Raw genomic sequence first — 15534 nt, 5'->3', positions numbered from 1 at the left:
GTCACGCCATAGTAGCGGCTCATAGCCACTTGAACGGCAATCACGTTTTGCATCCTCGACGGGAGTGACGCGTACAGATTCTCAATGAAACTGTGTTCATTTCGGAAGGCGCTGCGCCCCATAGCTCATCAGCGGATGATCTGTGCAATCCTGTTTTGTAAAGCCCGACCTTCATTCTACCCGTGAGACCCATCTGAGACACCGCACCCCTCGCATGTTCAGGAGCTCCTCGACAAACTTTGCAGTGTGGACAGGTGACAGATCTTGTTGGAGCAGGAATTCTCCTACAGGAAAAGGCCCGTTCAACGCGTAAGGGATCATGACACAATAAAATATGTAGCAATACCTTGCTAATGTCAGCGGTCCTTCACTGCGGTGGAAAACGCCAAGTCAATCTTGGGCCATTGCGCCCCAAACATCGACAGCAATGCGGCTTCTCGATGCGACTTGCTGCACGTAAAGGGGGTCGTAGCGGACGTTTACAGGGCGCCATACGCGTTGATTTTGGTCCCAGCGTGTTGTGAAGGTAGACGTGAAGGTAGACGGTCCAGCAGACGTATTCGGTCGCGAAGTTAAGACGCACCGTCTCGTTTGCCTCGGAGAGACGCGGCCTCTGGGCCGCAACGTGGCTCCTGAGTTTTTTTTTTCCGCTAGTCGTTTTTTATTGTCGACACGCTTGCAGATACACCAGCGCCAGCACTGATCTCCTTGGCAGTGCTGAAGGGACTTGCCTGCGCGGCGTCGAGGATATCCATGTTCTGAGCAGCAGTCGTTGCACGAGGGTGCCGTTTATGAGGGGCGTCGCTGATGCGGCCTTCATCTCTATAAGCTTGGATGATACGATTGACAGTCTTATTCGACCTCCGCGTCATCTCTGCTATTTGGCATTGAGTATATTGCTTCAGGGACAGTGGAACTATTCGCAGGCGTTCAGTGTTTCGCACTTCGGACATTTTCCCAAGTGAAGAACGTATTAGTGTTTCATTGTGCGCACTGCACGCAGCCACTTACACGCAATAGGGTGCGCGGCGCATCATTCCGGAATAAAGTCCCTATATAAGAAAAGTACTGCCATCTACTCTTTCCTCCGCCGCCTCCTCTCCTAAAGCGCTTGCTTTTTTCTTTACTTTTTGCTTGCGAAAGCTAAGTCCACGGTGGCGCACCTAGAAAGTCCACGTTGAAGCTTTCAGGCCGGGCGCGCGCCGCCGCCGCCGCCGGCGACTGCGGCTGCGCAGAGCACTTCCAACATGGCACTGAGGCGGAAAAAAAGAAAATATAAAGAAGTGAAAAGCGCGCGCTATCATCGTCCAATCGGAGATACAGGAGAGAGAGAAGCGGCGTTTATCAAAGGATGGCGGTACTTTTCTTATATAGGGACTTTAGTCCGGAATTCCCCATTAAATAAAATGAAGCAAACACAGAGCCAGGCTAGATATCACCTGTTTTGTGAAGCTCGACTTGTCGAACACGAAGTTTGGGCGCCAAGCCAGGGCAGCCGTTATCACTTTCGAAGCTAATATCACCACTGGGCAAAACGAGGGCGAGCGTGAACGCAAGCAAGTGGAGGAGATGCGCACTCACAGGAACAGCCAAACCCTCCCCTGATAACTCGAAAACATGTCACGATCGGCGCCACTGTTCAACCTTACAGGGCACTTGGCCACGCGCTGCCGCGGTGTAGCTCATACCGAGCGCGATAGTACACCTTAAAATGTTACCCCACTTTGCTTGGAAGACTAAATGAAGCAGAGATTTCATATTTCCGGGAAATAGGGACCACTCTACTTGCGACGTGCTCCGAAATTTTGAAGGGTGTAAGCTAATAATATGCTTTCAAAAAAAAGTAATTACTGAATACTCACTTACCCGCCCCGGTGGCTTAGTCAGCTAAGGCGTTGCGCTGCTGAGCACGAGATTGGGGGATCCAATCCCGGCCGTCGCGGCCGCATTTAGATGGAGGTGAAATGCAAAAACGCACGTGTGCTTGCGTTGTAGTGCAGGTTAAAGAACCCCAGGTGGTCAAAATTAATCCGGAGCCCTCCACGACGGCGTGCCCCATAATCAGAACTGGTTTTGGCACGTAAAACCACAGAGAGAAGAGGAATACTCACTTGCTTCTAATTTTATTGCCTTATACAAGGCACGTAGTTGCTTTTCGCTACTGTCCTCAGTGAACTATGCGAGGCACGGTGTTTATATTTCGTTGCAAAAGAAGGCATTTGTGAATACTGAATGATAAATTTTTAATCTCTGTATGTTAATTACCGCCTTTGTAGAGAGCCAGTTATTCAACCGTTCCAGATTATGTTTCCGCAGCGATGCGCAATGTTTCCCTAAGTCCTATACCAATTGTGATAGACATGTGCACCCACTTCGATTTCAGTGACAATAAGGGAAATGTCAAGTTTCATGTGTGGCGAAACTTTAGCGTTATGGCCTAAATAGAAGTGCTGCAAATATATACTATCGCTTTTTTCCTAATATCATACGTCACAAGGAGTTTTCAACTGGTTTCTCTGGTGGCGTCAGCTAGATGAACCAGGCAACTTCTTCATATATGAAGAAAATGAGGGGCACATTAAGCGTGATGCGTATGCAAAATTTGGATCCAAGAGTGTGGGGGAATGGCAGCTTTTGCAACAATTTACGTATGCAAGGGCCCCCTAGCGTTTTGCCTGGGTTTTATGAGCGGCTGGAAATGTGGCCTGCTGCTTTGACGTAACTATAAATGCCACCGAGATCACATTCAGTGAACACGGGGGAAACGCCATGACAAGTTCGTGTGCCAAGGTAAATGGGTACATTGTAGCCTTTGAAAATAATTTAGTTACAAATTGCTCGAACGCACAATAGGTCAAAATTATGCTATGTTTCTCAGTGTCCGGAGATTACTCTACGTTACTCGAAGTATTTATGTGGGAAAAATAAGGCGTCCTTTGAGGGTTGTGCGTAGGCGAAATTAAACATTCCTGCGGTGATTACGTCCTGTACCACAAATTACGCATTTATGTGCTCCTGAGCATACAAAATCAGTTCTATGAGCGGGGCGAAATGTAGCAAAGTACCCTGGCGTAAGTAGAAAGCGCACCGAGATAAAATTTAAATAAAATGGGTGAAGATTTATAGGAAATCTTTCCCCATTTTATGAATTAAATACTGCCTTTGCAAAAAATTTCCTAATGAAGTGTTTGCAAGAGACCAGTCTGCCATTATCGGCAATATTTCTCCCAGTCCTAAAACAACATGCAGAAGAAAGCGCCAATTTAAAATTCGGGAAAAATGAGCGAAATGTTAAGTTTACTGTATGACGAAACGTTCACGTTCCGTTTTAATAACAAGTGTTGAAAATGTACACTGAAACCTTTTTTTTCCCTCTTCATCTCTGTTTATCTTCATGAGTCATAACGTATTCTTACTTTGTTTCTCCAGAGTCCTTGGTGAACAAAACAACGCACCTTGCTTATGTTTTGCGAAGCTAAGGGGCACGTCATATGCCTAGAAGTAGAGAATGTGCGCGGTAATTGCGGCAGAAGTGCTCCGAAGGTTTATGAGTCTCTTTTATTAAAGGTGACAAAGTGAGCACCCTGCTGCGGCATAATTACAAATGCCACAGAGTTCAACCACAGCTTTTTAGAAACATTCTTCAAGCTAGTGTGAGGAAACGTCGCGCGGTCGTGATCACCTACGTTTCACAATGTCTCAAGACAACTCTGCGTTGCACAAGCTTGGAACTGCAATGCAGCAAGCAACTGCAATGCAGCATAACGTTTTTAACGTTTCCGGCTCAATTAGGAACATTACACATAATTATTGAACCCTCGTTTTCTTAGTTTTGCTTTGCAGTATATGAGCCTATCTGGGTGTCCTCTGTGAACTTAGCGAGGCACCTCGTTTGTTGTTCTTCCTGGGGTTTTACGTGCCAAAACCAGTTCTGATTGTGAGGCACGTCGTAGTCGAGAGCTCCGAATTAATTTTTACCACCTAGGGTTCTATAACGTGCACTACAACGCAAGCACACGGGCGTTTTTGCATTTCGCCTCCGTAGAAATGCGGCCGCCGCGACCGGGATTCAATCCCTCGATCTCGTGCTCAGCAGCGCAGCGCCTTAGCTGACTGAGCCACCGCGGTGGGTACCACCTCGTTTGCGTTTGTGAGTGCTAGGTCAAGGTAATGGGTGATGTAGAACGAAAGTTTGAAAGGTGTTGGTTTATTGCCTATTTTCCAATAAGTTACGTAGGCAAGCGCTGTGGAGCGATAAGGGTGCCTTACGAATGGCGTAAAATTTAGTGAATGTTCTATCGAAGTAGAATGTCTGCGAATGTATTACTGCCTTAAAGCGTCCTATACTGCCAAGGTTACAAAGGGACCATTCATATACGGGCAACATTTTAAAGTATGAGATTTAATTACAGACGACTGAACTTGTCATTGCGAATGCTGAAAAGACAGAGCTTCGTGGGAAATTGAGCGGTAATGTGTGCTTCATGTTTTTTTGTAGCGTCGTTTGATGACTGCTCGTCTGGCACAATATTTTCTTGTTTCTGTTTAATGAAATTGTTAATGTAAATGCAATAGGTTACTTCAGCGCGGCCCACTGTTGCTTAGCGTGGTCGATGACAGCTCTGTACATTTCCTCGAAGTAAGGTAGCTGAGATTTGATTCGTCCGTAGTAGCTCGCGAGCTTGGGGTACTTAGAATGGTAGATGCTGCTGATCTGAAAAAAAGAAGCAGAGGAAAGTGATTATCGCCATTCAAAGATGGAATATCTTAAGAAACTTACAAATCAGGCTGAAAGTGGGTATAGTACAACTTCATCAAATGCGGGATGTCGAAAAGCACGAAATAAAAGCAACCAGATGAGTAATGAACGTTAGAACAATTCAAAGCATTGTAACTGTCCAACTTATGCCTTTATTTAGTACCTTAGGTAGCGGGATGCACGTGTCAGCCTGTAAAAGAAGACTGTTAATGTACGTTCGATCACAAAGATTTCTATAAATTTCCGTTGCGTACTTAGACAGTTGTAGTTAGCTTGATGGCAGAGCAAATTCAGGTGGATATTTCACATATTAATTTGCTCGCATTCGTATTCACGGCCGTGTTGACATTCTTCGCCAAAATGTATCTTTGCTCGCATGGAATGGGCCAGAACATGGCACAATTGATTTCAATCTGAGGAACAACGACAGGAGGCGTTACGTCGGAAGATTTATCTGATTAACAGTGTAATGGCAGAACAGAAAGAGATAACGACGAGCGTTTCGCTGGTTATTATCTCCCATTTAAACACTATAGTGAACAGAGATAGAATAGGAAGAAGAAATAAACTGACTTAGGTTTAAAATCTTGATTAATAATTATAATAATTATATTATAATATATTGTATTAGAAACAAGTCACTTCACCCACGCATGTAGAAAACTTGCTTGTGCAATAGATATCGCCTACCAATATCGACAAGCAAATAAGATAGAGCTTGAAAACGATAAAGGAGCGATTATACGTGCGTCCAAGCTAAACCGGGCCAAGCTGTTTCAAAAAGGTAGTACGAGATACGACATTGACATCAATGGTGTCTCGTTAACAGTTGCGTTTCGCACACCGGTAAATTTTCCTGTTATCATTTATTAGGTAGTTCGTCAAAATTGAGTGCCTGAATTTATAATTACTTGCACCATTGCCTAATCTCCAATGTCATATCGCACATCGCATTCGAAGTAACATTTTCAATGGTTGCCACTTCGCTACATTTTCTCGAGATTTTATTTCCACGTATCAACTTTGCTAAGCAAAATGCAGAAAAGAATGCGAATTCAAGGCGTACGCGCGCGTTTCGCGCGCGCGACAGCAGCGCTTTTTAGAGGGGTTACAAAAAGTCAATGCTACTTGATGGCTGACATGATGACCGATAAAAAGTGACAATGCGATGGCGTAGCTGTTCACTACTGCTATGAGCAAGCACTGGCCTCAAGCTGTTTGCTAGAGCATTGCGCACTGGTCTACGGCAGCGATAAGCAATACGACTGAAACAAAGCAGAAAAAAAATCATGGGCCATTCCACTCTGTGAAGATTGATGACGAGCGAAGCTGTTTTGACACACGACTTGCGTCGTCTTGCATGGCGAGCCGCTTGAGGCTGGCCACTCAGGAACGATGTTCATCGTTGTTTGCCGCCCGCCGCCGCCGATTGCCTTCTCGCATCTTTTCTCCCCGTCACTATTCGTGGGCGCGCTGCTCCTTGGGACTGCGCACTATACGCGGCCTCCACATTACGACGAGAGAAGAGAATTGAAATTCAAAATGGAGAACGGCAGCTTGTTTTGCTGACAAAGCACGACGGTGTCGCCGCCCTGGGACAGCGGAAGGAAAGTAGGCACGCACGAGCTTGGACCGACGAAAAGAGAGGGCGGTTTGAACGTAGCCAACAGCAGGTTAAAACTGTATCCGCAGTAATGTAGAAGATTTAGGTCCCATGTATATATGTATATATACATATATATATATATATATATATATATATATATATATGTATAGTAACTGGATTTTTCAATGGGCCAAGCGTATTTAGGAAAATCAGAAGGACAACTTCGCGGTTGTCTTAGGTTTATTATTTACCCAGCAGTTTCGGTCGGTGGACCGACCTTGGTCCACCGACTGAAACTGTTGGGTAAATAATAAACCGCGAAGTTGTGCTTCTGATTTTCCTATATATATATATATATATATATATATATATATATATATAAACTTTAAGCGACGATGGCATGTGCACTCCGGCGATAAAACAGACCAGTTCGGCCTGCTCCGATAATGAAGGCGGTACCGTGTCACGCACTTTCTACGTAGCGTTGGCTGCTACGAGGACTATACTGGAGAATGTCGTCTGGCCCCGAAGGAAGTGCTGTCAAACACAGCGTCTTAAATCGCGAGCTGTTACATGGAATGAACGCAGGAAACTCGCAAGAAGCTTCCATCTTTCTCAATAATACATGAATTGTTCAATTTCATGCAAAATAATTTGAGTCATTCGCTCATCCATGATAACAAAAAAGATTCAACATCGCGTACAAAGCGAATACTAACAAAATACCGCTGGTCTCATCGTGGCATCTCGTAGCCTTTTTTATACTGTTTTACCCAAGTTTGTGACCTGAAGAAGGCAGTTTGTGACCTGAGAATGGCACGAAGAACACAGAAGAAAATCCAGCGCCGTTTGGACAAATTGCATGAACAACGTTGGAAGTCCTTTTGTGAATCACTGGACCCCCGGAAACCACTTTCATACATCTGGAGGACAGTTCGTGGCCTCCGCTCGTCTCCACAACAGCGACATCCTTTCATGGCCTTAGCCCTACATCACTGCCAGACGCAACTTGAGGTGGCAAATGATTTTTGTGCGCGGATCGCTGGCGTGTGTGTCACCCCCAACGGCGAAGATGTTAGTGTCGTCCCTGTGTCTCGCGTCCCAGAAATGGAACTTCCATTTACTATGGAAGAACTTGACGCATCTTTGGCTGCTTCTCGACGTTCATCTTCACCAGGGCCTGACGGCATCACCTATATGCAGCTCTTGCCCATCTTGGACGAGAGGCCAGGCAAGAGCTGTTGAATTACTACAACCGCTCATGGCATGACGGAAATGTTCCTCAGCAAAGGAAAATAAGTCGGCTTGTACCGCTACTAAAACCAGGAAAGTCGCCTTTAGACCTGACATCTTATTGCTCTATTGCCCTGGCAAGTTGCGTAGGAAAAGTAATGGAAAAGATGATCCTTACACGCCTAGAATGGTACCTTGAACGCCACAATATATACCCTGACTCAATGACAGGCTTTCGGCGAGGCAGGTCTTCAATAGACAATGTTATCGACCTGACAACGTACATACAGCAACAAAAATGCCTCAAGCGCATATCAGTGGCGCTCTTTCTTGATGTGAAAGGGGCGTATGATAATGTCACGCATGAAGCAATCCTTGAGTCATTGGAGACTGTCGGAATCAGTGGCCGTTTGTTTCAATGGATCAGAGACTATTTGACCAGAAGGTCCTTCTATGTGCAGACCGAAAATGGCCCCTCTGCCAACTATTATACCTACGGCGGCGTTCCACAGGGCGGGTTATTGAGCCCTATTCTCTTTAACCTAGCTATGATTGGCCTTGCTGAACTATTACCCAAGACAATACACCTGTCGATCTACGCCGACGATATTTGTCTTTGGTCTTTTGCGGTGACTCGTCTTCAAGTGCGCGCAAGAATTCAGCGGGCAGCCACCCTAACTTGTTCGTATCTCAGAAAACAAGGCCTTACTATGTCCATCGAAAAATGTGCGCTCATTGCGTTTACGCGCAAACCCATGACACCGTACCCTGTTTCTCTCAATGGGCAGCCTATTACATACCAGCAGTCTCACCGCTTCTTAGGTGTGATTATTGACAGGAACCTTTCATGGAGCCCCCACTGCATCTACCTGAAGCGGAGACTAATTTCGATTATACATATAATGAAGTTCCTGTGTGGAAAAACTTGGGGAACGTCGGTGCGGTCCATGCTGCAGCTGTACAGAACACTGTTTCTGGGATTTTTACGATACAGCTTGCCGGTTTTAGCGAACACATGCAAAACAAATATTCGTACCCTCCAAAGTTTGCAAGGCCAGGCTCTGCGGACATGTCTTGGACTTCCACGATGCGCCTCGACTCATGCAACAATCGTGATTGCTAGAGACTACTTGATTACAACATACATTACGGTTGACAACCTCAGAGCACACATTCGACACCTGTGTCGCGTACCTAGTCATCACATTGCTGCTTTGCCGGCACAAAGACCTCAGGCCACGTTTTCGAAACTTGTTGCGACACAGCGAGGCTGCCTTCCATCGGGATTTACACCAGCAGCAAGACCACTGTCACCCCCGTGGTGTCTACGACAGCCACAAGTACACCTCACGATTCCGGGAATTACGAAAAAGCTCCGTCATTCCACGGTAGCTCTACGACAGTTGACATTGTCATTGCTTAACGATGCATATGCATTACGAACGCAGGTTTACACCGACGGATCTGTCTCAGCCACCAGCTCCACAGGCGCTTTTATCATCCCGACCTTACAAGTCACAAGCAAGTTCAAAGTGTCCCACATAACGACTTCTACGGCAACAGAACTTGCCGCCCTACGTGCTGCTGTTAATTACATCGCAGAAACACCACCTCGAAAGTGGGTCATTTTTGTGACTCCAAGGCAGCCCTTCAGAGTCTGCAGTCAGCATTACGACGCAAGACACATGAACAACTGGTGTTTGAGACCAGAGAGGTTCTCCATCGAGCCCTCATGAACGGACATGACATCATCTTTCAATGGCTGCCGGGGCACTGTGGCATCGTCGGTAATGACCTTGCTGATGATGCCGCCCGGTCAGCCAATAAGCAAACTTTAACTGTTCCTATACCCTTATCAAGGACAGACGCAGCGAGGGGTCTTCGTTTACTCGCTCAAACCAAGACAGAAACATCATGGAGCAGCCCGATTTGTACGAACTGTCATCTCCACCGGCTGGATCCTACACTGAGGCTACAAATTCCACCGAACTTACCCCGCCGTGATGCAACTTTACTTTGCCGCCTGTGGTTAGGGGTGGCTTTTACGAAAGCGTACTCATTCCTTCTGGGCATGTCCGACACACCAATCTGTGAGTCGTGCAACTGTGAGGAGACGGTGGAACACGTGTTGTGTTTTTGTCATCTTTATGAGACCGAACGCGACATTCTCCGGAGTGTTAAACAAATTAGACAGGAGACCGCTTTCAGAGACAGATTCTTGGACCGTGGCCCCACGCGTCGCAGGCTCACAAAGCGACGCGGGCATTGTTAAAATTCATGAAGTCGACTGGCCTCAGTGACCGACTGTGAAGTGTTGGACAACTGCACATGTTCATACTGCGAGTACTTTCTTCCCACTCTCTCCTTTCTTTTCATCCTTTAATCCCCTTCCCACGTCTAGGGTAGCAAACCGGACGTGCGTCTCGTTGACCTCCCTGCCTTTCCTTCAAAAGTTCCACAAACATGCAAAATCTGGAAATCGAACCCACGACCTCTCGGTCCGCGACGATAGATCGCCGAGCGTTTAACCCATTGCGCCACAAACGCATTTGCAGAGAGCTACACAGACGCGCCTTATATATCTAACACTCCTCCGTGTACCCGCGCTCTTGCTCGGGGCGGTGCCGCCGCCTACGAGCAGAAAAGAGAAGTACTGCATTATGACACTAACGCGCACCGACAGTGAACGCTTCGGTGGTCTCAGCACTACGACGCCTCGATGCCAGCATTCGAAGGGACGCTGGCATCAAGAAGCACTACCAACGCCAGGTGGCGTTCACCGTACTCAGCACAGCGGAGCGTGGCCTCCGCAATTAGCTCTGAAAATGTTTCTGAAGTTGATCGCGGAGGCTGCAATTACGACGCGCTGTACGCGCTGATTTGACTCGGTGACGATTCAGTTACGTGCTTTGTCTTGCGCGTTGTATTAGTGTGTCAGTTACGTGCTTCGTTGACCTCCCTGCCTTTCCTTCCTTCTTTTTCCTCCTCCTCCTTTACCCAAGTTAGATGGGACACAAAGTATATATAATAAGATAAGAAGATCCGTAAATACAGGAAGCCATTTGACACAGAATGTAGCTTGACACAACTTGAACGTACACGGAGGGGTGACGTAATACTATTGTAGAGTGGAGATATTTGAACATGTGGCGCCACCTGAACACCTATGTATACGGCTAACTGGCACGTATATTAGTGTTGCATACGTAACCACTGCAAGAATAGCGGAGAAATAACCGAATAGTGAGCGAATCTAATGGTTATGTTACTAACCATGCAACGAAAAAAAATGTTCGTGACGCGGTTTTAATAGGCGTTATGTACTACTTTGTACCCATGAACATATATAAGCACGAGCTGCATGCATTGGTAAGGGCGGAAAGCACAGTCACCACACGGAAAACATACAGTAATGCTTGTGACACATTGCGTCCTACCTCAAGAGGCAAGGTCAGCTGAGGCAATATGGCCAGATCGGCAAGGGTGAGGTTGTCGCCGACGGCGTACTTGCCATCACCGATGAGCTGTTCGATACCTCTGACAACATTATCCTCGAAGGCAGTCACCTCTTCAGCAGTGGGCTTTGTCTTGAGAAGTATGCGACGACGCTGCAAGGGTAATTTAATGGCATTAATGCGCTGTTCGCGCTAACAAGTGGAGCATACATCAGCGTAGAATAATTCACCATAAAACAATATCGCCACGCACTCATGGCGATATTGCACAAGTAGAGCAGCTAGCGCATACCTAATGCTGCCAAGAGGAATAAACGGGTCTACTAAATGGTGCGAAGTAGGATACTTCCACTGCAACAAGCTCATTCGGACTACACCTAACGGGGTCAGTTATGTTCTGTCACAGGTAATGATGTGTCAAACAATGACGTTCGTATTCACCCTTACAAGCCGTGGTCACGGTGTCTATGCTCAATACGACGCTCAATACTGTTTCTATGGCCGTCGCAGTCGTGTACTGCCACTGGTCGCGCATTCTTGCTTGACAAACTTCACAGCCATAGTTTTCGACGCCCATTTCAGCGCATTTATTATTAATCCCGGCAATACCGATCTGACGATGACCGCCGGCTCTAATATAATTCGCATTGAAACAATCTAGCGACACGCCGTATTGCCAACGCCGAGACGCGTATGCAGCCGTGTTCCTCTCTCGCGCTTCTTAGAGCACATGCTGCGCGATTTAGCAACGGCGCTGTAAAGTTCGTGCGTGGCGCTGGTTGGACCGCACCGAGGATGTGAGAAATCTAAATGATGATATTTGTCATTGTAGAGCCGTACATATCCTTTGGTACATACCTAGTTACCCAAGGTATTTGGGCCGTTAATCACTTTTCTAACTAATCATTGAATTGCCTCACCATTAAAACACTTCGTCTCACGAATCTCATGCCGCAAAGGCGGTGCGAATCCTTGAATTATAAAGGGAGTTATCGGACCGATACCCGGCTTTCTCTCTATTTTCGTTCTCGCTAGTGGGCCAGATGCTACACAGCAGAGAAGCCAAGAGAGCAAAGAGCCGGCTAATACATGAGTTTCGTGGAGCCGAAAGGGCTCGTCACCGCACAATATGGCGGCCGCAATAAACTATGCTACGGTGCATTCGCGGCCATCTCGGAGGCGACGCATAGCTGGCGCAACTACGAGTAGTGCAAAAATGAAACGATTTTTTCGGTCTTTATGGTATCGCAGACATCCTTATTTTGATTTATTTAGCTCACAATTAACAATTATGTCCCGCTGTGAGTGATCTCGTGATTATGAAATCAGCCAATAGCGTTGTTAGGCCAGGTGCTTTCGATGACGGTGCACGAACACACTGCGGATGCGAATGCAAGCTGTGTTCGACCCGAGGCTATAGATACTCTGCCGCTTGCAGTGGAGTGATATTTGGCTCATATGTTCACAGCAGCCCCTACGACATATCCGCAACGTTTTTCTTGCGTTGTTCAAAAACTGTTTCACAGATTGTTTCACAGATTGTTTCACAGATTGAGCCTATCGTCTCGGAGGGAACGCGTGGACTTCGTGGCAGCACCAGTAGATGGCGGAGCGTGTCCAGAAAGAAACACGAGAGAGGAGCACGGTTGCCGCATGGCGCGTTTCTAAGCGTTCGCAAGCGTCGGCGTGCCGCGCATCTCGGAAGCCACGCGGAAATTTCGTGGTGGTGGTGCTAGATGAGCCTAAGGGCTCTTAGGGAAGCGCGAAAGAGCAGTCCCGCTGCAATACACGCCTCATACATATGTTGTTTCGACGGTAGCAGCATGTTGTGCCGGTATATTGATTCTATGTTAATGCAGTACAGTCGGCATTCGTCGTGAGATAGCTGCTGCCGCATTTTTTTGTCTTGTAACTATATGCGAAAGCAGTTCCATATACTCTGTTCAAGTTCACAATACAAGTATATCACTATTCCACTTCCTTCTATATTCGTCAGATAGGAACTCCACCTATCATGCTCTAATACATTCAACAATTTTCACATACTTTCCTGTTCAAGCTCATTGTATATTTTCGTATTTAGTTTTTATTTTATTTTCTGCCGTTATCTTTTTTTTCTCTGATTTCTTCTGTTCTCCTGTGATATTGTGATGTATGGTCACACGCATCTAAACCGAGGTGGTCCCGCCCCGCACACAAGCCAAGAGATTTTGCAGGCTGGACTAATAATATTTTTATTGTATGTATTTTTTCTGATATAAACATTGTTCATTCTACACTCCATGCCGTCTCAGCTGGGGAGCCTCCAGTTTGAGGCGACGCTTGCACAAACGCTTGTGTAATTAATTTAGGCTTTGTGTCTCTCAGAGCCTTGGTGTAGCTTATCTCCATTATTCAGCAAGATGTGTCGTCGGGATAGCTCCACTGTTAATATCATCACGTGAAGACCACCACTTGATTTGATATAAAGTATGCAAAACCAGACGGACGCTGCTGATGCACGCTGCTGATTACAACAATATATGTATTTACACATCGCGGTTAAATTCTTTGCTACGTATAGTAAGGATTTCGCGATAATGTATGGGCGCTTGGTGACGTGCGCTCTAAAGAGAGCAAAATGTTTACTGTCTGTGATTAATAAGCTGAACGTTTGTACAATAATGATATTGGAAAACTGTATTTCGTCAAAAAACGAAACAAAAGTGATAATTTACAAAATTTCCGATAGTGAAATCACGTAGTCGAAACATTCCTCGTTACATAGAATAAAAGTTTAGGAATTAAAACTCCACTGCATGCTCTACTTATAGGGTACCTCGAGCAAGACCTACATTGACGTCTGGATGTTGCCTTTGGGATGATTGTGTGTAGTTTACTACTAATTGGCGTGAAGCTGTTAGCTGTTATTCAGCTCGACAGTTTAGGTAAGGTTATTAAGCGTGTAGTTAACGCTTACTGTGTCCCGCAATTTTTGGCACAATTTCTACGGTAATGTAATATTATCTGTGAGTCTGCTACTTTCAAGGCCTTACTCTATCCACCAGCATCCCGAAGACACTGGCGCTGATGACGTTGTGAAGCAGGAAGCAGGGGCTTTCACAATACGATGCCTGATAAATCCATTCACCAGTTGCTGACTACGGCAAAATGAATTGAAATGCAGGTATCGCCCTTTTTGAACTTCTTCTTGAAATGATTATTACATAATTGTTTTTAATAATCAAAGCTGTTAGAGGGGAAATCATATGACATCACTGATCCAGGCAATGTGTGAAGGTGTAGAACGACGGAATGCCAGTTCGACTATGCATGCCGCTTGATATGAGCACTCCATTGAATAAAACTGGCTTGGGAAGAAGCCTCCAGTATAATGATACGCGAGATATCCCGCAATAAATAGCATTGGCTACTTTGAATGGGTGCTACAAATAACTTGTGAAAAATCACTTGAAACGTTTAGGAGCTGCATGCGCACTTACGAAAAAGTCAGCCACTTGAGGATGAACGGTGGCATAAATGGCGGCGAGGACCTGGTCGATGCGGGTGCGTAATTTGATGTCTTCGGGGTATAGCTCAGCTTTCGGTGCGTACTTCCGGAGCAAGTAGTAGGCGATTGCCGAGCTGAGAGGCAACAACGGATCAAATGAATGCGTGCATGGCCTACAGTGCCGATTGAACAGAATCACCAACATGATGGGTATAGCTGGATCACTACTTTTTATAGCGTAAGTTTTCCTGTCGAATGGTTAATTTCTATCAACTTTGCTTTACTGAATAGGAGATAGGGAAGCGGCCTATATACAGCTCTGATTTGAACTACAAGATTGCTCCACTGAGCGCACCTGTGTTCTGTCAAATGAAACATGAAATCGTTACCTAAGAACAGCACACATTGTCGGCTCGTAACAATCTCTAACGCACACGGATCCTTTATTTTTCTGAAAAGCACATGATATATAAGGGCTGGTTTTGTTTGCACAAATTTCTTATATTTGTCTAACCAATTTTTATAGAACCGGCTATTCGCCACCGATTACTGCAGCTCATTATTATTTTTCAATCGCACGATTTGCCATAACTTGATAAGGCTTGTTGTTCAAAGAAATGTAAGAGAGCGAGACCAGCTTTATTGAAAAGAAACAGCAGTCCGGGTCCTTCTCCGTGAAGAAGCTGCATAGGTGGCCTGCGGAACTCATCGTGCATAATTAAATGTTCGTAATATGCGAGCTGGCCTGGTCCGTATCCCTGCAACTCTAAGTACCTTTTGTTTTCTGACCTTCGCAGATGTCTAGCATCCCTTGCAGACACGGGGCAGATCACTTTGGACATTTCACATAGTCTTCAGGTGCTGGGGCCCAGACCGAGGTTGCTGAAGGAGTAAGGGCTGCCCCGGCCCGACATCTCCGGAGAGAGACTTCCTCCACCAGAGCTACATTACAATGACGGGAGCAGGCACATGAAGGGATTGGACCATGTGG

General features: G+C 46.1%; 2 protein-coding genes across 2 annotated transcripts in view; one reads left to right on the top strand and one right to left on the bottom strand.

The window, feature by feature from the left end:
- Window positions 1–15534, top strand: part of LOC119445778 (glutathione S-transferase 1-like) — a 603258-nt gene that overhangs the window by 309691 nt on the left and 278033 nt on the right. The window lies entirely within an intron of this gene.
- LOC119444778 (uncharacterized) overlaps window positions 1–15534 on the bottom strand; it is a 51490-nt gene that overhangs the window by 31822 nt on the left and 4134 nt on the right. Inside the window, 3 exon segments of the mRNA XM_037709125.2 lie at window positions 4581–4714; window positions 11036–11206; window positions 14536–14677. Of these exon segments, the coding sequence (XP_037565053.2) occupies window positions 4581–4714; window positions 11036–11206; window positions 14536–14677 (447 nt within the window).

Source organism: Dermacentor silvarum, chromosome 3 (assembly GCF_013339745.2).
Source record: "Dermacentor silvarum isolate Dsil-2018 chromosome 3, BIME_Dsil_1.4, whole genome shotgun sequence".
Classification (NCBI taxonomy): Eukaryota; Metazoa; Arthropoda; class Arachnida; order Ixodida; family Ixodidae; genus Dermacentor; species Dermacentor silvarum.
This window is presented reverse-complemented; position numbering and strand designations above follow the sequence as displayed.